The sequence below is a fragment of the Callorhinchus milii genome, unplaced genomic scaffold (assembly GCF_018977255.1).
Source record: "Callorhinchus milii isolate IMCB2004 unplaced genomic scaffold, IMCB_Cmil_1.0 Scaffold2, whole genome shotgun sequence".
Classification (NCBI taxonomy): domain Eukaryota; kingdom Metazoa; phylum Chordata; class Chondrichthyes; order Chimaeriformes; family Callorhinchidae; genus Callorhinchus; species Callorhinchus milii.
This window is the reverse complement of record NW_024704743.1, coordinates 117,143,322-117,169,705: the sequence shown is the minus strand read 5'-3', so window position 1 is coordinate 117,169,705 and position 26,384 is coordinate 117,143,322. Positions and strand designations below refer to the sequence as shown.

The following is a 26,384-nucleotide window of genomic DNA, read 5'->3' as shown; positions in this document are numbered from 1 at the left end:
CTGAATCGCTTTGAGTCTCAGATTTTAGCAAACTCCCACTCTAGAGGGGCAGTTATCCAGTTTTAAATCAGCCATTGAATTTAGCAAAATTAGCATGTGGAACCAATACCCTTTGGGAACACTAAATTAAGCTGCAGATAAAGATTGTTATCTGAAACTAGATATGTGGCAATTGATTGCATGCTCTATTTAGAGAAATGGTTTCCGTCTCCATTAGGGACTCCATTATGCCGAATTGTCTCATCATTCTGTGGAGTATTCACAGCCTTTCCTAATGCTGCTCGGCATTGTGGATTATTCTCCAGTTTATGGTTCAATATTTCATGCTAGTCTAGGGAACATTAGCCAACAGACCACTTGCTTTCAGTCTATTATAATGGTGGGGGAACGCTACATTGTTGGAGATTTTAAACCGAGGTCCTGTCTGCCTGTTCAAGTGCGCATTAAAGATCCTGTGATATTATTTTAAAAGAGAAGGGAGCTTCTCCAATCCCCCATATAGAATTCACTTCATAGATGTTTGTGCAGTGCTGTGTGCAAATTGGCCGGGGTGTACACCAACAAGTACACAATCAATGCACTCTACAGTCAACCCTGTGAAGGCTTGAAGTGCTTTAAGAAGTTTTGGTGATGGCAAAGTTGCTATATGAAATGCAAGGATGATTATTATTCATTTGGTGCTTTGATGTGTCTGGTGGCACTTAATCTGAAAAGAAAATAATAAACTTTACAGATTCTTTTGAGGGGAAGTGGGTCCCCTTTTCCTCTCTTTGTACTTATATTAAATTGATGCCTTTTAGTCACTGATATGGAGGAATTCAACAGGGAGGGGTAGAGGGGGGAGAAAAGCTACATAGACATTTTCTTCAGTAATTTAACACGGAAAGAGTGATCTGAAGATCTTTTTCTGTTAAACAAAAACACAAAACAAACATTTATTTTGGATACAACACAAAGCAAATAATTATTGACAAGGGTCCGTTATAGTTCTGCTCATTGCTAGAAACAGCAGTAAGCACTGGGACAAAGCCACTTTTGTGAAACACGGAAACCAGAATGCATCGAATGTTCAGCTCACCGAAAGTATTTAAAAAATAAATGTGACTTGAAAATACTGCCACTTCTGTCTTAGTATTTCAAAACATATTGAAAGTGGTTTTCAGCAACTTTCTATAGGGTATATTCCTGTTTATTTACAGACTTGAGACCCAAATATGTTTGTGGTGCACTATAAGTAGTTTACCATTTTCTTGGCCTGACATAACCTCCCAAACACACATGCCAACAAAAAAATGTACTTTCATACCAAGGTGGTGAATAAACCGGCTGACTTCAAACAAGGTATTCTTCCAGCAGTGATACAGAGGATAGTGATTCTCAGATGGGTAGGAATAATTGCATCTCAAATTTTGGAAACATAGGAATGAGTTACATGGGAATATCAATAGGTTCAAATTAGTTGTATGGAAATATTGGCTAGATTAGTGTGGACTGGATTACTCGGGAATACAGGCTAGATGGAAATATGAATTTCTTGGGAATACTGGATACATGGGAATAGGTTTCTTGGGAATACCAAATACATGGGAATGGGTTACATGGGAATCTTCCAAAATTTTGTGATATTAAAATAGAAGATAGAAATGATCTCACAGCTGAGTCTGGGAGGAATATCAGGACTTTTTATCGCTGCACGGACAGTCCGTTCATTGTGGTTTAACACTGATGGGTGGGATTTCAGTCTCTCTGCCCCCTGGAATTCCATCCATGAGTCCCTCCAGCAATGCTTACTCTCGCAAAATGGGCCTCTTCACCTGCGCTTTCGGTCATGTCATATTTCCCCTCCCACCCCCACCCCTCGGTTCCCACCCAAAGTCACAAAGCACCAATCGTCCCCCCTCTGCATCTCTCCCGCTCTGTCCTCCTCTCTCTCCATCCCTCTCGCCTTCTATCCCCACTTGACCCTCCCACAACCTCCCTCTGTTCCAGCCTGGGAATCCTCCGCCGGGCTCACCGTGGACCTCGGCGTTGGCTGTCCAGCAGCAGCCACACCGACTGCCCCATTCCCCACTACACTCGCCAGCCACCCCGGACACAGACCCGGGGAGCCAACCTCTCCTCCCTCATCCCCATTCCCCCCACCCCTGCCTCACAACCTGGACCCCCCTCCCTCCCCACACACCCTTCTGTCAACCGCTCCCTCCACATCGGAGTACAAAACGTCTGCTCCCTCTGTAATAAGGCCCTGGTCATCAACGATCTCATCCTTGAACGGAAACCTGGCTCACCCCAGGTGACACCTTCCCCCTCACGGAGGTCACACCACCCGGCTACACCTCCCACCACATCCCTCGCCCCAACCGCCGTGGCGGTGGTGTAGCCCTTATCTCAAGGACACCACTTGCCCTATCCCCCTATTCCTCTGGCTCTTTCCCCTCTTTTGAGCACCTCTCGCACCCCTCCTTTCTCTCACTCAAAATCCTCCTCCTCTACCGGCCCCCTAAATCCTCTCCCACCTTCATCTCCGATATTTCTACCCTACTTACATCTCTCTGCCTCTGCTCTGATCGCCTCATCATCCTGGGTGACTTCAATCTGCACTTCACCCCCTCCTGCTCCATCTCCTCTCCTCGCTCAACCTCTCCCTCCACATCAACTCCGCCACTCACAGTCACGGCCACCCACTCGATTTGGTGATCACCCGGGGCCTCATTGTCTCGGATGTCACCATTACCGACAAGGCCGTCTCCGATCATCACTTCATCTCCTTCACCACCTCCACCCCCCTCCCCACCTCCACCTCCACCAGACCCACCACCATCTTCTACCGCCCCTGGAAGAAGTTACCCCCACAATCCCTAACCGCTGCCTTGGAGTCCTCTGAACTCCTCTCCCTCTGGCCTTCAACCCTCTTCTGCTCTCACCCTCCTCCACAACACCCTCTCCTCCACACTCGACACTCTTGCCCCCATCACCTCCCGTACTGTCTCCTACTTTCGCTCCTCCCCCCTCCTCGCTCCCTCCCTTCCTTCCCCTGACCATTTCCCCCCTGCTCGGTTCCCGACCCAACTGTCCAGCGCCTTGGGACGTCCTCCCGACGTGAAAGGCGTTCTATAAATGGAATCTTGTTATTGTTGTCGTTGTTGTTGAGACATCCTCCCGATGTGAAAGTCGCTGTTTAAATGTAAACTGTGTTGTGAATGCGTGTTGAGTTTATTTGTGTTATGTCAGCGACATCTGGTATTAATTCGGAGCAAGCCTTGGTCTCGTTGCCTGGAATCTTTATTTGCAATCTAAATGAATAAAATTCCAACTGATTTACCTCATTAGCAAGCGTAATCAACTTAACACTGTCCTCACCAGATTGAGGACCTGTTGTCCCGTGCTCAGATGACAAAAAGATTACCTTCTGAAACCAAGGATATTTGTAAGGAAAACTGAGCGAGAGCTTGTGCTGGGAGCCGGAGGTCTCAAAGACTGTTCTAATGCTGCTTTACCATTGCAGCCCCGGACATTGCCTTATTCTGAGTCTCTATAGCTTTTATAACAATGAAATTAATCCTTGCATTTGATATAGAGTCTTATCCCGTCATTGATACATCTCAAAGCGCTTCACAGAATATACTGTAAAGTGGATTGACTGTGTATTTTGTGGACGAAACAAGGCAGACAATTGCAGACAACAGTGTCCCACAAACAGTTGTGGATTGGGTCACCAAATTATTCTTATTTTTTTGGGGAGGGATTATTACCCCCAGAAAGCGAACCACAGATCGACTAACAACCAAGTTCCTACTACTACTAGGTAAACATGAGATGTCTGAATTAAGGACACTTGCCTAAGGTTTTGCCCTACCCGGGAATTCCATCTGGGTCCTCTTGCTTGTGAGGCGAATGCTCTAACCAATACACTGCAGGACTCCAGTAGCAGAGGAGAGTTATCTCCAAATGCCTGAACTTTGCTTATATCGAATTATATTTCATTCCCGTAGCTAGTGGTTACAACGCTCGCCTCACAAGCGCGAGGACCCGGGTTAGTTTCTTGCGAAGGGGAAACCTTAAGCACGTTTCCTGCGAAGGGGAAACCTTAAGCACATTTCCTCACTCCATATGGCTCTGTTCACCTAGCAGTAAATAGGTAAATTCGATTGGCGGATCGCTTTCCAGGGGTAGTAATCCCTAAAAAAAATAGGATAAGAGTCTCTCTGGCCTGAGAGGAGAGGTACTGTCAGAGAAAGGCAATGTTGTGGAGGTGGGGGAAAGCTGAAAAGATGAGAAGGAATGAAGGAAATATAACTGAGCAGTGTAAACAAAGGTTAGAATTGCTTGACTAATGCTTGAAAGCTTGGTCTTCCACAATTCGGCAAATTAGGACTGTAACATGATAACAATGAGAAATTATTATTGATTCAATACTGATGTTTTCTTGTTTAGCTTGCCGCTCAGCATTTAATGCTTGAATATGCAGCCTCGTTTTAAATTGTTATATTTTAATTCCTTTTAAACAATATTGTAACGTGAGAATTTACCTGCCTGTAAAGTTGCATGTATGTATATATGTGTGTTATGTGTGTGTTTGTGTTGTGTGTGCATATATATGGAGCATGTTCAAGGATGAACCAGGAGAGGGCTTGAAAAGTGATTGGTCTATTGATAATTGCACTTGCCTATGGCCCGAAATGCCAAATCTGAATTGAAGTACAGATGGTGGGAATTAAATGCTAGATGTTACTTGATGAACTAAAGGATAGAGATTCCACCTATTGGGCAGCATTAGGTTTGTTTACCTCTCTGGGCATGTGATTCTGTGTTATTCAAGATGGTTCTCATCACTGGGATAAATGGTGAACCATGCAGATTACAAAGCTTTCAAGACAGGAGGAGAAAAGATTGACAAAACCAATCCTTTCTATTGACAGCCTATGACAATGGAGAACTTAGGTCTTCCCTCCCTTCCCCTCACCATAGTTTTAAGTGAAAGTGTAACATTAAACTTGGTTTGTGGTGGGCTGAGGGAGAGGGAGTGGGGGGGGGTTGTGTGAAGGAAATACAACTAATAATAATAATCCTTACATCTGGTATAGCACCTATCACGTCAAGAGGATATCCCAAAGTGCTTCACAGGATTTACCATAAAGTACAGTCACTGTGTGTTTTTGTGCGTGCAGTCAATTGGCATATAGCAGTGTCCCACAGACAGCCATGAAGTGAATGACTAGTTGTATCTGGATATTGTCAGCCAGATCACCACAAGAAAAACACCAATCTCTTTTCAAAGAGTACCACGGGATCTTTAACCTGAACAGGCAGATGGAGCCTTGGATTAACATCTCATCCGAAGGACCGCCATTAATGCATTGCATATAGTCAGCTTAGACTATATAAATTCCAATTTCCAACATGAGGCTTGAACCCACAATCTTCTGACTTAGAGGCGAGAGCATTACCAACTGAGCCAGGCTGATACACGCATGAAAATAAATAGGTGTTATTTGGTAGCACTCTCGCCTACACGTTGGAAGCTTACGGGTCAAGTCCCACGTCAGAACTTTGATCTCATAGTCTAAGCTGACAATCCAGTGCAGTGTTGGAAGTGTATTGAATTGTTGGAAGTGCCATGTTTCGGATGAAACGTCAAACCGAGATCCCATCTACCTGTTCAGGTAGGTGTCAAAAATTGATTACTGGCTTTTTGTGGGTCATTGTCTGGGTCAATAGAAAAGTGCGGTGAGGGAGGATGAGTGAGGCTATAGGAGCTATCAGGGCCCAGCACCGCACACAGACCCAGAGAGAGAGAGACACACACTCAAAGACACAGAGAAACACACATACACAGACCCAGAGAGAGACACACATATACAGACATAGAGAAAGCTACACACACTCACAGAGACAAAGAGAGACACGCACACTCACAGAGACACAGAGAAGGAGACACACAGACACAGAGAGCGATGCACACTCAGAAACAGAGAGAGACACACTCACAAAGACACAGAGGAATACAGATTCTCAGAGAGACCCACTCACACATAGAGACACTCACAAACATACAAAGAAACACACACAGGCACACCCACAAATACACAGAGGAGAGGGAGACCCAGACATACTCACGCAGACACTCACAAACAGAGAGAGAGAGAGAAAGACACACACACAGACACATACAGAGACCCGGCGACACACACAGACACTCGCAAATGCATAGAGAGACATATGCACAGACAATCTTACACACTCGCACACACAAACACACAGAGAGACACACAGACCTTCACCAACAGTGGGGCCTCCAAGTGAAGGCCATTTGCCACTTGCGCTGCACCGTGCATTCGTGTACATTCGTGTGCAGAGCTGCGCGCTCACAGTGACATCAGGTAAATAGCCCGGAGGGCCACAGGCCAGAAACTACATTTATTGCGGGTTTCTAGAGGATGATGGTGTTTGTCATGGCTTCCGCGGAAAAAGTGCGGCCACAATTTTCTATTGGCCCAGGTCATTACTGTGCGCAATTTTCCTGTTGCTTTTGCCTTCAAAAACACAGTCCTGTAAAGCACTTTGAGACGTTTCGATGATGTGATAATGCTCTACGTCCAATATAAGGATTATTATTATCATTAATAATCAATAATAAGGCAACGCAAATATGACGAATATAACTGAATAACAAGAGGATGTTTGCAGTCTAGACTCCAGCCAAAAAACCTTGACTTTCTTCCTGCATCTGCTCATACGCTCCATTTAGGATCTGCATGCGTCATTAGGTGAATAGGATTGAAGCAGAGGCCTCAGCTGCTTTCTGTGTGATCATCCACTGTAAACAATGAACTTCCTGAATTAACTAGTCACTGTGGCAATGAGGGATCCAGTAATACTATCACTCAATACAAAGCTACTTTTGCTTTTCAAATTCTCTTCACATTTCCCCCTTCCCTCTTTCCCCCCACCTAAAAAAAATCAGAAATAAAAAATTACATTCAATTTCTTAGGCTTACAATAATAATCCATGTATTTGATATAGTGCCTTTACAAGTCTTTGAGACGTCTCAAAGCGCTTCACAGGATATACTGTCAAATGAATTGACTGTATATTTTGTGGGCGAAATGCGGCAGCCAGTTGCGCACAGCAGTGTCCCACAAACAGTCACTGAGTGAGTGACCAATTTTATTTGGGGGATCTGCTGGCCAGAGCCCTGGGAGAAACTCAAATAGTGTCATGGGATCGTTTATGGAAAGCGCTAAATCAAATGCAGGGATTGTATTCTCCCTAGAGGGCACCGGGTCAGGGTTGAATTGTGAGGATGTGGAGATGAGTGAATAATTTGAAGTTTGTGCAATTGGAGAATATCTGTTGCACAATGTCATTCCAGGAGATCTCTATCCTAGAGATCCAGAAGAGAGCCTAATGCAGGATACAACTGCACATGTGAAAGCAATGAGTTTGATGGGACAATTGGCCTTTTTGTCTTTCCGTGTTGTTTTACCCTTAAAGAAGGGAAATAGTTAAACACAGTTACTGACTTCTGACAAATGTTTGCAGGAAACTTAACTCTGTTCTGAAAAATAGAAGCTGTGGGAAACAAGAAGAGGTTTCATTTTCAACTGATATTTAAAGGGAGTATCTGGAAAAAGATACTTTTTTTCAGTGCACGGACCAAACAACTAACTTGTTTTTTTTGGTGAATGGAAAATGAAAGAGCGAAAAATTAAACCAAGCTTTTGTTTTGCTTTTCTTCAAAGTGAACAGCTGCTTGTTTTGGAGCACTGTTCATGCCAGTACCTTGGAAGAAGAAATAGTTCTTGCAATTGATGGAGCCCCTTTGTCATGTCGTTGAGAAGTCTCAAAGCGCTTTGCAGGTTATAAATAAATAATCCTTGCATTTGATATAGCGCTTTTCATGTCTTCTAGACGTCTCAGAGAGCTTCACAGAATATGCTGTAAAGTGAATTGACCATATATTTGTGGGCGAAACGAGGCAGCCAATTGTGCACAGCAGTGTAGTATAAGCGTAGTGACTGTGTATTTTGTTTTTCACAATAAAACAAATAGTTTTATTTTATTTTAATTTGTTTTACCTCTTAAAGTGCTTCACAGGTTATAATGTAAAGTGAAGTGACGTGAAGAGAGTTTGAAACGTTCCCCTTCCTCTCCTGCTTGTCTCTTGACACATTTTCTGCAAGTTAACTTTTTTAGAGGGGTTTGGTGGTGGGTTGGGGGGGCTGAAAATGGATTTAAAATGTTCTACATTTGGCCGTTTAACCTTTTGTTCAAGAAAAAGAAGCAAAAATAAATCATTGACCATGATTTCAGCCACTACTCACCCAAACTCTTCCTCTATCCCTTTGCCTTGCCCCTTCTTTCCCCATCTTTCTGTGGAGTCCTGTAGCTCAGTGGTCAGAGCACTCGTCTTGCAAGCCAAAGACCTGGGTTCGATTCCCGGCTCGAAGATGAAATAAGACGCTATATCAAATGCAAGGATAACTATTATTATCTTCAGATCGTTCCTGAGACCTTCCTCTTCGCCCGGGCCTACAGTCAACTACCTCCTCTCCCGGCTTGACATTGTGCTCCGCTCTGGGGCACTACCATGTGTGAGGGCGCTATATAAGTGCAAGTTGTTTTTTGACGTATGTCAGAGGCATAGATGAAGCCAGGTTTAAAAATGGCGAGAGAGAGAAAAAAATACTTTAAAAACGTGACGAAAAGTGCAGGAAAGATGCACTTTTTCTTTAATGTTGTGAGGGGATTCATTTCTATGTTCTTGTCTTAATGGATCCTCTGGCAGTCCTGCTGATCTGTATTCCTTGTATATTCATAAAAGCCTTGTTTAGAGCTGCACCGGTGCAGTAAAAGCCTCACTTGCAGCCATATAAATTCAGCCTGTGCACTTTCGGGGAACACAATGTTTGTATCGATTTGCATGCTTCAAGAGCAGGGATGATCCCTTACACAAACAAAGAGTCTATACCCATAAGATGATATTTTGCAAACAAGATGCACAGTCACTACACTTTACAGTAACTCCTGTGAAGGGTCTTGGGACGTCCTTCCGACGTGAAAGGCGCTATACAAATATAATTTGTTTGTTGTTGTTGAAGAGTCACCCGACGTGAAATGCACAATAGCAAACGCAAAGATAATCAAACTTTAAGATGAGGCAGAATTGTGGATAATGTTGGGCAGGGCGAAATGTTGGGCAAGTTTCCTTACTCCGCACACTTCTGTTTACCTAACAGTAAATAGGAACCGGGTTGTTAGTCCATTGGCAGATCACTTTTCTGGGGGTAATAATTCCTTCAAAAAAATAATAATAATAAATTGATCAGTTAATCCACGACTGTTTGTGGGACACTGTTGTGTTGTGCCACGATTTGCCCACAAAATATACAGTCAATTCACTTTACAGTATATTCTGTGAAGAGCTTTGAGACATCTCAAAGATGTGATAAGGCGCTATATCAAATGCAATGATTATTATTATTTATTATTCAATCAATCTTAATTTTGTTTTCAAGAACTGTGAAAAAACGGCTTTCAAATGAAGGTTGAAGTTACTTTGGTAACTTTCAAGGTTTAGGTTAAGGCTAAATGTTATTTTGAACCTTGCATAACTAACCTGTTCCTACCATCAACAAAATACATTTTGGATTTTATTGTGTCTTATGTAATGCCAGAGCAGAAATTACTGCTTCAAATTTTTCTCACAAAAGTTTAATGAATTCCATGAAATGATATTTGAATAAAAATATCACTAACTGTTTTTTTTTAAACAGAAAAAAAATGGCATAAGGCTTAGCGCTGTAAGCCAGCCAACAATATCACATTTAATCTCTTTCAGAGACTTGTCGATGAGGGTGGATAATTTTTTTGGAGGAACAAATTTTTTTTAGGTAACAGCCTAGCTCAGTTGGTAGCACTCTCACTTCTGAGTCAAAAAGTTGTGGGTTCAAACCCGACGTTGGAATTTTGAGCTCACAGTCTAGGGCAATACTCCAATTTAGTGCTAGGCTCAACAGCATTGTGCTATCCTTTGCTTTGTGAGACATGAAGCCAAAGCCCTGTCTGCCTGGTGTCCTGGCCAACTGTCCTCCATATTAAAATTACCTCACACGAAATGGTAATGTTGTTGAAACGTTCACCGGCTTCAAACCGCAACGATAAAAAGCTTAGTTGCTGTCAGATTTCATGTAACTGTTTGGTGACATCAAAAGACCCTGCAATTTGGGTTTTGCTCCTTCTTTGCTATGGTACACAGCGTTTTTCAGAAATGTTTTCTTTTCCTTTAAAAAAACATGAGAATTGTGTCTCCATGCATCCGTGTGTGCCACAACAACTTGCATTTATGTAGCGCCCTTCACGCAGGATAGTGCCTCGGAGCACTGCACAGATTTTACACCGCAGCAGCCAATTGCACACAGCAATGTCTCACAAACAATCATGGAGTGAGCGAACAATTGTTGGGAGGAATTACTACCTTGGAAAACGATCTGCCAACCAACTGATAACCGTTTTCCTACTTATTGCTCGGTAAACAGAAACATATGGAGTAAGGAAACTTGCCTAAGGTTTCGCCCCACCCAGAAATCGACCCCGAGTCCTTTCACTTGCAAAGAGAATGCTAATCACTATATTACACACTAACTGGATGCAGGAAATTAAATATAGCTTGGGAAGAACTGAACATGATTACTATTTACTTAACAATCTCACATGGAGTGCTTGTGTTGAGCTTTTGAAAGGGGTTTCGAGACTAAGTTAAGACTGAAGTTAAGAGTTCCCCCAAATTCTGCATGACTGAAGACAAAATTGGTCTGGCCAGGCTAAGACTGGGTGAAATTTCAGACGAAAGTAACTTTATAATTGAAATCTGTAAATGTAGTATTAGGGTCACTTTATCTTCAGATTTCCGTTTCGTTCAATTTGTAGCGTTCTTATCTATTGGTGAGGATGTTTACCTTCTGCACATACCTCGTTGGTAGCCATGCTTTCAGCCACTCTGCCACGAATCTCTGGAACTCCCTCCATCTTATCCCTCCTTGCCCATCTTTAAATCACACCTGCAGATTTTCCTTTTTGACCGTGTGCTCAGTCACCTTCCCTCTCTTTCCAGCTCAGTGTCAAGCCAAACCATGGTTAAATGCTTCGAGAAGCTACCTGCATGAAGGGTGTTATATCAAAGTAAATTGTTATTATTATAGCTGAAAAAATGTCACAATTCTTAGCATTTTAAGACAGAAATGGTTCTAGAAGCTAAGATGGGATTCAGGCTCATTGTACCTAGAAATGTTTTCGTAACAGGTTGTGACTGAAATATTTGTGTATATTTTTATGAATCTTGGCTTGAAAAGATTTTCTTTATTAACAGATCGACTTTGTTAAGGGCTATAGATTTTCTTTTCTGCACAGTAACTGGATGCAGAGAATAAAATATGGCTTGTGGAGAACTGAGCAGCATCACTATTTACTTAACAATCTCACATGGAGTGCTTGTGTAGGGCTTTTGACATGGGGTTTGGCTTCACTTCACATTAAGAACTTTACAAAGCAATAAAAGTCACTGAATCAATAAAGTCAGGGCCATCAAAATCAGATTAGGTTCTCTTGAGTTCATCCTTGCTTGAGCATATTGTTGGTGGACTGACACTAACTCAGGCAGGGTGCTGGTTTCCATGCGTACATTGTCAGGGCAATGAATTCAGTGCAGATCCTGAGAAGAGCTTTAGCTTTGGCCTGTGTGGGTATGCACGATTGTGTCTGTCTACAACAACAACTTGGATTTATATAGCGCCCTCCATGTCGGACAGCGTCTCAGAGCTCTTCACAGTAACGGACCCGGGGCCGAGCCAGGGGGAGGGGGAGGAAGGTGACCAAAGGCGCAGTCGAAGAGAAAGGTCTTCAGCAGGGACCTGAAAATAGGAAGAAAGGGAACGAGGCAAAGGGAGTGAGGTAGGGAATTCCAGAGCCTTGGGGCATAGTGGCTGAAGGCACGGCTGCCGAAAGTGGAGCCGAGGACTCGGGGGACGAGGAGGAGCAACATGCACAGCTGGCTCATTCGCAACGTGGTTTTGCTTTTTCTCCCCATGCTATATACTTAGGGTGGACCCGGAATGGTGGTCAGGGGTTAAAAAATCTATTCCTGATAGTCGTGTGCACCATCAGAGAGAAATTCTATCTGCGTTTAGATTTACTAACCTATAAAACACTCAACAGCAAATCATGCAAATTGTTTTGAGACAGACTCTTGATGTGAAAGGCTTTGTAGTGAATGCAAGGATTCTTCTTATTTATACTCTGTTTATGTGACATTTTAGGGTTTGGCAAATCCTGTATATTTTCTTAGCAATTTTGGCGCAGCAATATCCCACAAACAGCCGTGATGTGAATTATCTTTTTTTGTGGTGGGGGGTGGAAGAGTAATTGTTGACCAGGACCCTGGGAGAAAACTCCCATCTCTTCTCAAATAGTGATATAATTTATACTCCTTCATAAAGTGAGCACACACCCCAATACTGTGTACAGTGTTGCAGTACCTGAGTCAAGTTGCATTTGTCCACTCTCTCTAATCCTTTTATGGCCTTCCCAAAGGGTAGAATTTCTTTACAAGGCATCTTTCCACTGTGCGCATTCACAGACCAAAATTACTTGGCAAAAAAAATATAGGCAGACAGACCAACAAGAGCTGTTTGTTGTGTAATCTGCATGTTTTAACCCTTTTGTTTTCAGAGTGAATTTCTTTGGAATCCCCCCACCTCCGCCTGTTCACCCCTGAGCATTGATATGCGAGTTCCTTCTCTTCACCTTTAATGGCTATGGATTCTGTAGCAAAAGTTGTGCATATTAGCAGCTGTCTTATTCTTTGAAAAGAACCAAATCAGAATTTAGGCAAATGTGAATCTTATTCATTGAGCGCGGGCACTAAAAATAAGGCCCGACTCCCAGGTCATCAGGTTGCCACCGATATCACTTCCTGCTTTGAGCCTCCACATCAAACAGGAAGTGATGTTAGCGGTGATCCAGTGACTGGGAAGTCAGACATTGTCTTTTAGCGGGGGATCTCATTCACTGTCTGACTGCACACACACAGGGTCAAGCTGGCTACCCGGCCTCGCTGGGATTTTATGGATCTCATAGTTATACCAAGGCTTCAATGCAGTACTATTTTCAGCATATGTGAGCAAGCTGAACGCTGAAACAATCGCTAAGCCCTCGAGACTCTTTAACCTGCCTGCGGTCAAAGGGTTAAGAAATTTACAAACAAGAAGCCCCATTTCCCCTGGCGTGCCGTGACTTCACCAGACATTATTGCTGCAAGCCATAGAATGTTCATATCAAGCAATCACAGGGTTATGCCGTTGTGTCATATAAATAAATCCGCAATGTTAAGTGGAAAATGAAACGTCTGAAAATTGAAAGGAGAGAGCGTAATAGCCAGAGCATTGATAGCAAATTAGTACCCTTCTGTCCATTTGCATTGCCTATGTCAATGCAAATGGATAGACGGGCACCAATTTGCTATCTTATGGATGTGTGCCGCTTCTCATTAGTGTGGATGTAGTACTTGAATTCAATGATTGCTACAGCGCTCATTTGTACAGAGCATTCACTCACGACCCAGGAGTTCTGTCATCAATGGTACTTCAATCAAAAACCACATCTGTTTCTGATCATAGTTTTCTTACACAATTAGTTGTTTCTCTCTCATTCTCTCCCTCTCTCTCTCTCGCTCTGCACCATCCCATGGTTGTGTGATTTGTTGCAGATGAAATGCCAGGCAAGCAGGTTTACTTCATTATTTTAGTCATTGTTATCAGGCTTCACAGTGAGTTAAACACACGTGTTAGTTTTGGGCTTCATTGATGCTGTTCAGAAATGATAGACTTGCTGATGGATGCCACATGCTGTTGATAGCCTTTATTAAACTGAGGCCAATCATAAGTGTGAGTCTGGCTCAGTTGATAGCACCCTCGACTCTGACACAGAATGTTGTGGGCTGAAGCCTCACATTGGGAATTTGAACACAATTGGTTCAGGCTGACGCTTGAAAGCATTGCTGGGGTGCACTGTATTGTCAGAGATGCTGTCCTTTGGATGAAATGTTCAACCCATCCCGTTCAGGTGGACATGAAGGATCCCATAGCATTATTCAGAAAGAGATAGGAGTTTTCTCCTGGATTTCTGGCCACTAGTTCCCTACATAAAATTGGTCACTGACTTCATAGCTGTTTGTCGGACATTGTTGTGGGCAAATTGGCAGCCGCGTTTCACCCACAAAACACACAGTTTACAATATATTCTGTGAAGCACTTTGAAACGGGATAAGGTGCTATATCAAGAGCAAGAATTATTATTATTATTAAAATGTTGGTGGGTGGGGAGGCCTCAGGTGCAAACAAATTTCACAGAAGAATCCTGTGAAGCACTTTTAGACGTCTCAACGACAACCTCGACAACAACAACTTGCATTTATACAATACCTTCATGTCAGGAGGACATCGCAAGGTGCTTTACAGATGAGGGGGTTGGATAGTTGCAGCCGAGCTGGGTGTTGGAATCGGGAGGAGAAGGAAGAGCTGATGGGAATAAAGACAACAGAAGGTGTGATCAAACAGGAAGGTCTTGACATGGACAATGAAGGAGGTGAGGGAAGAGGATGAGGCAAAGGAACTCTGGGATGGTGTTCCAGAGGACGGGGGTAGATAGGTTGAAATCCCAACTGCCGATGGTGAGCGGGTAGAGCGTGGGATGTGAAGCAAGCCAGTGTCTGACCACAACGCGATAAGGCGCAATGTCAAATGTAAGGATTCTTATTATTTATAGTGAAGTCTATAATTATTGGCTGTCTATGTTTACCGGCTATTCTACAGTTACTGGCTGTCTGCAGTTGCCCCCTGGCCTGGTTTGTTTCTGTCGTGTTGAATGATAGTGAAAGTTCCACGCACTATCATATGTTATCAAACTATTCGCCTAGAGAACACATAGTCACTACACTTTGTTGTAAATCCTGCGTGGTGCTTTGAAATGCTCTCCACATGTGAAAGGCTCTTTATCGAATGCAACCTGTTGTTGTAATAGTTTGATAGTTACTGGTAAAAAAGCCAATTTGTCAGGCTGGTCTTTCACAATCATGTTGGATAAATTAATTTTACTGAAACAGTTGGACTTTACACATATGTGATTTCTCATTTAAAAAGTATGCATCAAAGGCAAATATTTTAACAGAACTGCCACATTTATTGCTTTAGATCTAAACTTTGATTACTTTATAACTTGCTAAGCTGCGTTGTTGGGAAATTTAGAGCAATAAAAATTTAGACCTACAAAATCAAAGTCAATAGACTGGCTGTGTTACTCTGAGGGCAAATATTTGTCTTCAATGAAAATTAAACAAAACTAAAATTGCAATTGCATTATATATGTTTAATTTCAAACAGGTTATTGGCTTACAATCTATCACCATAGTTTGATTCACAGCAATGTAATTTACTGTGTCAACCTGGCTCAGTTAGTAGCACTTCTGAGTCATGAAAATTTTAGATTCAAACCCCACGTCAGGACTTTGAAGTGTAGTTCATGTAGTTCAAGGCCTAGACTGCAAGGCAATGCTAGAAGTGCTATCCTTCAAATAAGACTTGAACTGGCTTACTGCAGTTTGAAGAAACCTCCTCCACTTTTACGAAGTTCTCACCTCTGTCTCAGTTATACCTGCTCCTTGTGTCTCTTAGCCATCAGTTTGCAATCCTCTTATAATAATAATCTTAATAATCCTTGATATAGCACATTATCACATTGTTGAGATGTTCCAAGGTGCTTCACGGGATATACTGTAGACATTTCGTGATTCCAAACTATATAATAATAATCCTTGTAATTCATATAACATCTTATCACATCTTGAGATGTCTCAAAGAGCTTCACAGAATATATTTTGTTGGCGAAATACATATCCATATATTTTGAGGGCGAAATGTACACCAATTGCGCACAGCAGTGTTCCACAAACAGTTGTGGATTGAGGGACTAAATTATTATTTGTTTATTTTGAAGGAATTATTACCCCCAGAAAGTGATCCACGAATCGATTAACAATTGGGTTCCTACTTACTCCTAAGTAAGCAGAGGAGTAGTAGAGTAAGCAGCGTAGAGTAAGATAAACTCGATCCCCCAGTGCCTTCGCCTTGCTTCCTCCCTTTCCTCCTTCAAGGCCGGTCTCAAGACCTTTCTCTTTGACCGTGCCTTCAGCTCCCCTCTCGACTCTCTACCCCCTCCTCCCCTCACCCTGACCATTTGCCCCCTCCTCGTTTCCTCCCTTCCCTCCCCTCACCCTGACCATTTACCCCCCTCCTCGCTCCCTCCCTTCCCTCCCCTCACCCTGACCATCTCCCCCCTGCTCGGGTCCTAACCCAACTGTCCAGCGCTTTGGGACGTCCTCCCGACGTGTAAGGCGCTCTATAAATGGAATCTTGTTGTTGTTGTAAGGAAACTTGCCTAAGGTTTCGCCCCACCCAGGAATCGAACCCTGGTTCTCTCGCTTGCAAGGTCAGTGCTCTAACCAATTCGCTACGGGATTCCTTGTTGCAATACAAGGGTCAAAAAAGTGCATTTCCTGTCTAGAAGCTAGCCTGAGATTGCCATGGGTGAGCTCCAATTGAGCGGTCCAATTTCTCATGGAGCCAGGCTGATAGAAAAATTCAACATTCCTGCTTGGGCAGAAATAGGGGCAATTCAATGAATGATAAACAAAAATAACATAAAAGGATCTTGATGTTTGAATAATGGCAAACAATCAACCCTTGTGTCTGTGTGGTATAACTATAAAATACATATTGTTTTTCCTTAAAAACGGGGTCACTTTAGTGGAAGGATCCTTTCGTAAACATTGTTCCGTGTGTCCCATAATCCTGGTCACTGTGCAATCAATCATTGTTGGGCCAGCAGCAACGTAAAATATAATACGTGTCAAACATGAAATAAAGAATAGGAAATGAATTCATTTTACATCCCAAAATCTGCTACTGGTGCCAGAAACCTTTCAGTTGCTATAAACATTGAGCAAGCTGGTAGGTTTGTTATTGCACTTCAATCTGTCTCTCCTAATTGTTAAGACGTATTTCTTATGTATTCTGGCATTATTTCTCTAACACTGACATTTTGGTTTGGGAATGGACTAGGCTGAACCTTTCCTGGAAATTCATGTATCTCAGGAGTATCACAGCATATTCGGCCCATCAAGCCTAAGTGCCCTTTTCAACCCTCCCCCCAGCCCCGAACCAGCTAACTATGTTACCCTGTTTGCTCTTTTCCCTTTTAATATTCCTCCTCTTCAAGCACCTACCTAATTCCCATGCAATTTTCCTTGTCCACATGAACAGGAGGATGGGACCTCGATTTAACATCTCAGCTGAAGGAAATACATCTCAGAATACAGCACAGCCCTAGCACTGCGCTTAGTATCAGCCTTGACTATGTGAGTTCAGAGTCCTGACGTGGGGCTTGAACGCACAACCTTCTGACTCAGAGGCAAGAGTGCCAATACAGGCGCTATATAACATCTTTGAAGGATCTTTTTTACTCCTTCCTGTCTCTCTGTGTTTCTGTCAGACGGAGACGTTGTCTGAGACTCTACCCTGCACGGAGCGCGCTATATAAGCGTTGTTATTGTTGTTGTCTGTCTGTCTAGATATTCTCTGAGTAATCCTGCTAAAACTCCACCATATTCAGCCATGCTTCTTTGACCCATTATTTGAGCTGTTTCCTAAACATGTCGACTGTCCTGGCCTCTACCACTCTTCCTGGTAACCTGATCCAGCTGTCGATAATGAGAACAAGTTCAGCTCTCCGAGCCTCTCCCCATAAGGGTTATGTTTTGTAAGTGCATATGTCTGAAATTGAGAAGTGTTGAGTGAGAACCATGCATTTCCATTGCATTAAGAAGCACTATTTTTGCCAACACAAAATACACCATCAATTCTCGTTACAGTATATCCTGTGAAGCAGTTTGAGACGTCTTTTTGCCCACAAAATATACAGTAAATTCAAGACTCAGCATTGTGCTCCGCCACTGTCAAGCGCTCTGGGATGCTGCCTTGCCTGACGGGCACTATATAAATGCAATTTGTTGTTTTTGTCTTGACGATGTGATAAGGATTTATATCAAATGCAATGGTTGTTATTATTGTTATTATTACTATGTCACGCTTTTTTTAAAATAAAACGAATTGGGTATTTGGGAGCCATAAATGACTGCATTTTATATAGATTTGGGATTCTTTTTATGCTGATCGGTAAAAACTATAGGCGCTCTAGCAATTGTAAGCATCCCAAATGTAAGTGTAAGGATTATAAATAATGGAAATCCTGCTATAAGGTTACAGTAAAAAGCAAATTTGTGTCTAACCAATGGAGGTTAGACTTTAAATGCATCTTTGGTTAGAAACTAATTTTTCTGTCTTGTGTATTTAACAAACAATTGAGGTAAGGGCTGCTCCACTCAAAGCCAGTCAGGAACCTTGGCGTTCTGTTCGACCCTGAGCTGTCCTTTCTCCCTCATATCCGCGCCTCAACTGGCACCGCCTTCCATCACTTCCGAAATATCGCCAGACTGTGGCACTACCTCACCCCTCACGCTGCTGAAACTCTGGTCCACGCCTTTATCACCTTAAGGCTGGACTATGGGAACTCTCTCCTCGCCGGCCTTCCCGGCACCTCCCTCCACAAGCTGCAGGTCATTCAGAACTCTGCAGCTCGTGTACTGTCCCGCACCAGGCTTCGCGACCGCATCACTCCCACCCTCGCTCGCCTCCACTGGCTCCCCATCCCCCAGAGGATTTATTTCAAGATCCTCATCCTCACCTACAAGGCCATTCACGGCCTTGCTCCCTCCTACCTCTCCAACCTACTATCCCCCTACTTACCTGCCCGTACCCTCCGTTCCTCTGGCTCCGGTCTGCTCCACATCCCCCGCCCCAATCGCCCTACCATCGGTGGCCGGGCCTTCAGCCTCTCAGCCCCTAGGCTCTGGAACTCCATACCCAGTGCCTTCGCCTTGCTTCCTCCCTTTCCTCCTTCAAGGCCGGTCTCAAGACCTTTCTCTTCAACCGTGCCTTCAGCTCCCCTCTCGACTCTCTACCCCCTCCTCGCTGCCTCCCTTCCCTCCCCTCATCCTGACCATTTCCCCCCTCCTCGCTCCCTCCCTTCCCTCCCCTCATCCTGACCATTTCCCCCCTGCTCGGTTCCCGACCCAACTGTCTAGCACCTTGGGACGTCCTCCCGACGTGAAAGGCACTCTATAAATGAAATCTTGATGTTGTTGTAAGTGCTGGACATTTAATATCTAACTTTGAGACTCCTTTGTCAAATCCAAACTCCAGTTGCTTAATGCCCACAAGAAAAACAGTGTGAGGCATAAACTAACCTGTCTCAGTCACAATACTGATGTTTGAGTACTAGTCAAATACTGCCCATGACAAAATTTAAGGGAGTCATAGTTACAAAATTGTCCATCATGTTTGCCTGAATTATATGGCAGCCAAAATGCATGCAGCAACATCCCACAAACAGCCATGAAGTGGATGACCAATTATTATTTGGGGAATTGCTGGCCGGGGCACCAGGAGACTCTCCCTTTTCTGTTCAAATCATGCCATTGGATCTTTAACTTCCACCCGAAATGGCAGGGGGTTTAGTGTATCATCTGAAGGACGGCACCTGTGATAACGCAACGCTCCCTCCCAGCATTGAATTGGCATGTCAGCCTGGGACCTTATGCTTAAAGTTAGGTTTGACCCACAACTTTGTGACTCAGAGGCGAGAGTGCTACCAGGCTGACAGCTTTACAGTAAAGCCTGTGAAGTCATTAAGATGATGCGACAAGGTACTATATGGTGTTAGATGATGTGACAAGGTGCTCCAGCCCTTTGGCATGTCCTCCCGATGTGAAAGGCACTGTGCAAATGTAATTTGTTGGAGTTATTATATTAAATGCAAGGATTATTATTTCTTTAACTTACAGGAACCTAGCTAGTTCCTTTACAAAACTCTGTGTAGCTTCTACTGCCTTGTCCTGTGCTTAATACATGTTTTGATATAATTGCAGCTCACTGTTGCTCTTTGTTTTCCAGGGCACACGGGCCGCTTATTGAAAACCTTGTGTTTTACAAGCCTCACCTTTCTGCTGCTTCACATCTTGTTTCAAATTATATTGTACAGCCTTCAGGTCAATGATAAGATCGAGACAGTGTTCAATTGTGAGTACATCTCTCTGTTTTTTTTAACTCCAAACGTCGGCACTGTAGTAGATTGCACTTCTTTTAGGGCATTTCTCCGAGACACTCTCCTGCATGAAGGTAAACAGGATCGGAAAGATAAGATAAGCGCTGGCTCCATAATAATGGAATATCAGAATTGAGTGAGCCCTCTCTGACAGTCTCAGTAGTTTAGTTTTTGATCCAGGCAGAGTCCATAATACTCAAAGCAATGTTGATGACAGACCAACCAGCCTGCCTCATTGGCAGGGAGAAGCAGACCAGTGACTAGGGGCTGGGATTCTTCTCACTCGGCTCCTGTCAAACCTTCAAGCCAAAGCCCCTATCAGATAGGGTTCTCCTAGTTGGAGAAGCAGTAGGAATAGGCCTGATGGTAAGGTATAGTTTTGGAGGCAAGTAGATCATGATATTACACACTTTGGGGGCAAATTTAGGAAAAGTGAGTTTGCTCATGATCTTGACAGAATATGAATATGAAGTTATAGTCTTTTGTACAGACATTCAGTAGGTTTTTGCTGTGTAACCAGATACCGTTGGCTCTTTTGGTCTTATTCTCTTGTGCAGCAACAGAATTTCCATGATTTGCAAATCCTTGTCTAAGTCAATTTCACTCCCTTGGCTGCCCCGATTAAGAAACAAGATTGTTGGCACTGCAGGTGCCAGTACTTCTGGACCTGCTTTCTGTAATGCAAATCTCAAGTGACATTTGAGCGTAAACTACCTAAAGCAAACAACCAAACCCCAAACAGTAGCTCAAGCCAGTTGCTAATATCATGGCCACATGTTAATTGTTGCTTCTCTTTGCCACCAATGCCCAACATCCTTGCAGCCGTCCTGCCAGACTGAATATTGAGCCTTTATATAATGTGATCAAATTGACAATTGCATCTGAGGAGAAAAAATACCCAATAAAATATCCTAAGTGTAACTAAATGAATTACCTCTCTGATGCTTGTTACTGTTCCCTTCAGTTGATGATTAAAGAGCTGTCCACAGCTGTCCTGCGCTATGTTCATAGCACACCATGTTCAGCTCTTAATTTTTTTCATTCCTGTTGCAGGAAATGAGAAAGCTTTTTGTGATTTGAGGCTGAACTAGAATTCGCCTCAGACCAGTTTGGCAGCTCACTGTTCATATAATAACGGAGTCCTGTAGCTTAGTGTCTCAAGAAAGAGGACCTGGGTTTGATTCCCGGACAGGATGAAACGTTGGGCAAGTTTCCTTACTCCACACGCCTCTGTTTACCTAGCAGTAAATAGGAACCTGGTTGTTAGTCGATTGGCATTATGAAGTGTAATGCTTATGTGTTTTCTGAGTGAATGCAGCAGGCCATTTTGCTCACAGCAATGTCCCACAAAGAGCCATAGAATGAACAATGAATTTTATTTGGGGGAGTTGTTGGCCAGGACATTGGGAGAAACTCCCTTTTCTTTTCGGATAGTGTCACGAGATCATTAACATCCTCCTGAACAGTTACCAGCCTCAGTTTAATGTCTATTCTAAAAGACGGCACCTCTAACAATGCAGCAATCCCCCCAGCATTGCACTGAAATGTCAGCTTAGACGAGATGAGTTCCAAATTCCAACATGGGGCTTGAACCCACAATCTTTTAACTTAGACGTGAGAGTACTACCAACTAAGCCAGCCTGACACATGTGAGTCTGACATTTGGGAGTCTCTCTAGTCAACGGTGATCTGATAACTTATCGCTGAAGGGAAAAAGGATCAGCCTCCTTAGGGCTATCTCCTCCCTGCTTCCCTTAAAGAGGTGAACTGTAGATAGATTTTTTTTCGAGGGATGGACGAGCCCCCTCTAGCCCCAGTTACCCACTGCCTATGTCCGAGCTAAAGCCAGGAGATATCTAGGAGATATTCTGATCTTCCATCATTAAAGTAACTTTTTTGTTCAAAGATGCCCCTGAAACCCCATTTTCACACTGGTGTAAGAACAATCCTGTTATATGGTCACTTCACACCATGTTCAGTTTACAATCTAAAGGAAGTGGAACTGAATTACCTGCATTTCTCTGGTGCATGTGCTTCATAACAGAATGTGTCTGTGGCCACTAATTGAATGTATGAGATGGCATTGTAATAATTCAAGTGCTTTCCAATCCCTGGCTTTTAAAAAGACATGATTCACTTGCAGCACTTCAATTAGCAGCCTCCTCACCAACGTCTTGTCACCTCAGTAAATGGAGCATAACATCAGAAACGGATGTAAACCACCAAGTGGTGCCTTCCTTATAATCCAGAGAGCCTTTATAATCCAGAGAGATATACAACAACAACTTGCATTTATATAGTGCCCCTCATTCAGGGTAGCTTATGTACAGGGCTGGAAATGACTATTGGGACGTATGGTAAACCTGTGGAACAGGCTCTTTAGGGAGATGGTTGAAGCATGCAACCACTAGGAAGGTGGAAGGCGAACTAGATGGACTTCGGTCTTTTTTTCATCTAGCATTTCTTATGTTCTTATTGCTGCCCCTCACTCAGTCCCTACTCCATAAAATACTCTCACACCCCTTCCATGTATTGTGTTCACTAATTGGCAAACCGGCTCCCTGGACAGTCTGTTCCATATTCTCACCGCCTTCTGTGTAAAATAGGTAAATCGAAGCTCTACTAAAGCTCTTGAGCACTGCTGGCAATGGTGAGCTACATTGGCCACAACCCAAGTGGTTTACTTCTTGCAAACCCTCATGTTATACCAGGTCTCGGACTTGTTTAGGATTGATAGATGAGGAGAACCAGTCCATGATACGGGGAGTTCATGGTACAGCATGCAGTCTGTTCTTTTGACTGTGTGAGGTTTCTAACTCCAATTACTTTTTATTAAAACGTGCATTGCTGGGACTGCTATGAGTAGGGAATCGTAGGGTGATGCAATTCAGACAACTCGAACCCTTGTACCTGCACATCTGCTTCTAGTGCATTGTTAAAATTACATCTTGAGACTTGGTTTCTTTGATGTTTTCACACATTTTTCTGAACAGCATTCAGATCTCGATTCAATTTTCATGCTCTCCTACAGTCTAGATTTGTTTTCATTGTGTGAGTGTGAGTGTGTGTGTGTGTTGTAGCTAATATAACTTGACTTAGTGAAGTATCTGTATATATCATTTCCAGTTGTGATTCCATATCACCCTGGACAATTAATAATACTAAGTGAGTCTTCCTTTCCCCCTAACTAAATGTAATTCAACATGGACATGGCAAAATAAAATGCCCTGCGGAACAAATTGAGGAAAATGTCTTGAGAATAAGGAGATTATGCAAATAACATGAATACAAGTAAAAACTAGAAATAATTTAAGAACAGGAGGCGTCAGCTATTGATAAGAATATTATCTACTAAACACTATTCACTTCGGAATGAACATATATTATCGCTGGGGAATCAGATCCAGTCTTCTGAGTGCTCAACAGATGGTCAAAGGAGACACTGTGTCCAGCTGGAAGATGGAGCATAAAAGATGTAAAACTGTCAAACACCTTGAGAAGCTTTAATAATAATAATAATTCTTGCATTTGATATAGCGCCTTTCACATTGTGAAGACGTCGCAAAGTACTTCTCAAGATTCACTATGAAGTGTATAAAGTGTATTTTGTAAGCGAATGCAACAGCCAATTTGTACACAGCAATGTCCCACAAACAGCCACAAAAGTGAACCAATCTTATGTGGGATATTAAGTAGTGTCATAGGACCTCTATAGAGTCTAATGGCACAGGTAGATGGGACTTTGTTTTAAAGTTTATTCGAATAACGGTTCCGACATTGCAGTGCCCTCCCCCGCAGCATTGTGTCAGAGTGGAAACCCAGAGTGTAAATTGAAAGGTCCGACATGGACCTTGAATTCACAACCTTCTGACTCAGAGGCCATAGTGCTATCTACTGTAGCCTTGTTTTGAGATTATGACTCTTTGTTGTTAATAGCATAATATTTTCAGTGTAGATATTAGTTGGGTCTTTGGTTTTTCGCCCAAAATATATACAGTCAGTTCACTTCACAGTATATTCTGTGAAGCACTTTAAGATGTCTCGAAGATGTGATAAGGCACTATATCTAATGCAAGGGTTATTATTTTATTTATTCTACCTAGCGTGAGCAACATTGATATTCAGTACCATATGCCTTAGGCGAGGTAAGTTCTTCCAAAGTAATTATAATATGGTAAAATGTATCATACTATAGTATACAATGGTATTCCAATAGCAGATGTGACACTGAAACACAGGAAATTCAGAGAGAGAGAGAGAGAGAGAGAGTGGAGAGATTATAGATTCAGCACCAGCTTTCCTCAGGACTATGAAGGGTGATGTTTGAAACGTCAAACCTGGGTTTGTCTTCCGGATCCTGATAGACCCGCCGTGCTTTCCAGCCCCTCTGTTTTTGTTTCCTCACAGTAACTCTTTACTTCATCTCTCAGTGTCACTCAGCACCTCGCCAGTCAGCCAACAGCCAAACATGCTCCTGTCCCAATGTTGACACTGTTATTAGCAGCCTGAGTGATGCTTCAATAGAGCCGTCATTGTGTAGCCCTGGAGTGGGGGGAAGGAAAGGGCTTGAAACTGGAGTATGGGGAGCGGAAACAGCTGACAACACTGGATTTGCTTTACTTGTGGCATTTTTACCTTGAGCGTTGCCTCCAAACCAGACACCCAGCAGAAGATGACTGTGCTATGATGGGTAGCTCACAAGAAGACTAAGAGGAGAGATTAAATACAGTAATTCTAACATTTAAAAGTTAAAGAAAGAACTTAATTTCCATTTACTTCACAGAGACTATGTTAACATCGCCAAAAGAACTTAGCTTTAGTGGTCTAACAATTTTATAGTGTCTTACTCAAGCCTTAAAGCAGTTTGCAGGAATTGCTGTCAAAGGCAGAGACTGGTTTCATAGGCAAATGTGGTCACTCAACAAAGCCTTACGGTCACTCATGAGGTGGATGGTCTATGAGGAAGAGTGGTTCAATGACTGGAACAAGTTGTCAGGAAGATGGTTGAGGCTAGTACACTGGATTCATTTAAAAAGGGGCTTGATATTGGGATGGGAAGATGGGAAGGTGGGAGTTCTGGAAGGATCAGATCAAATGAGCCAAATGGCTTTCTTCATCCAAACTGATCTTGTGATCTTGGACTCTGAACCAGGCGATGGTTGACTTGGTAGAGATGGGCTGTGGTCAGAGGCCAAGTAGGAGAGCCCTCCCCCAAAGGACAAATCTAGTAGTAGAAAGACAGGGAAAGTCATCTGACAACCATTCTGAGACATTTCTCGGAAGTAATATCAGTGACAACAAAACAGTCCTAACATCTTCACTTGTAACTTGGCCGCTGAGAGGCTGGACTCAGACAACCGCATTGCAATAGGGTTGCCCTGTGTATTCACACAGATACGCACACATGCTTTCCAATCTGACAAATGTTGGCGTGCGTCACACCCCTAGCAAATTATTTTACTGAGAAAAGATAAACATCAGCAGCAGACAGTGTAGGTTTTATTTCAGGGAGAATGGCAGGCGTTTGCAGCACAGAATTAAGCCATTTGGCCTATCGTGCCTGAGCTGTCTCCCTGAAACAGCTCTCCGTTGAGTCCCACTTGGCTTCTCTCCCCCCCAACAATTCCCTTCTGCACTTTTTCATTTTTCCATTTTTTTTTGCCTAATGCAAAAATGAACAACATACGGGTTTCCCCGTGAGACAGGAAATACAAAGAGCTGACAGAACACTCCACATTGTACATATTGTGCATTTTAAAATGTTTAAACATATAATAATCCAACCCAGAAACTGCTGAATACTGAGAAACAGCATTTAACTTTTAGCTTAACGATTCCAATAAGACACGTGTCATCCAAAAACATTCAAATGATGGTTTCGGACCCTTTTCATTCTAATATAACTAGCATTGGTAACCAACCCCATGTATTCTTAAACTAGTGTGAATGTGCCAAAAACAGCAACTTTCAACAACTGGGCACAGTATACCTGCTGATTACGTAAAGTAGCTGTTTGTCTGGATCACAGACAGGCAACAGTTCTAATGATCAGCTTTGAAGCCATTACAGTTCATGGTTACAACTCCCTGGTGTTCGCTTGTTTGATCGCTCA

At 43.0% G+C, this 26,384-nt stretch overlaps 1 protein-coding gene across 1 annotated transcript in view; it reads left to right on the top strand.

Moving 5' to 3' along the window:
* LOC103181103 (piezo-type mechanosensitive ion channel component 2) overlaps positions 1-26,384 on the top strand; it is a 196,219-nt gene that overhangs the window by 32,284 nt on the left and 137,551 nt on the right. Inside the window, 1 exon segment of the mRNA XM_042331691.1 lies at positions 20,122-20,247. Coding sequence (XP_042187625.1) covers positions 20,122-20,247 — 126 coding nt within the window.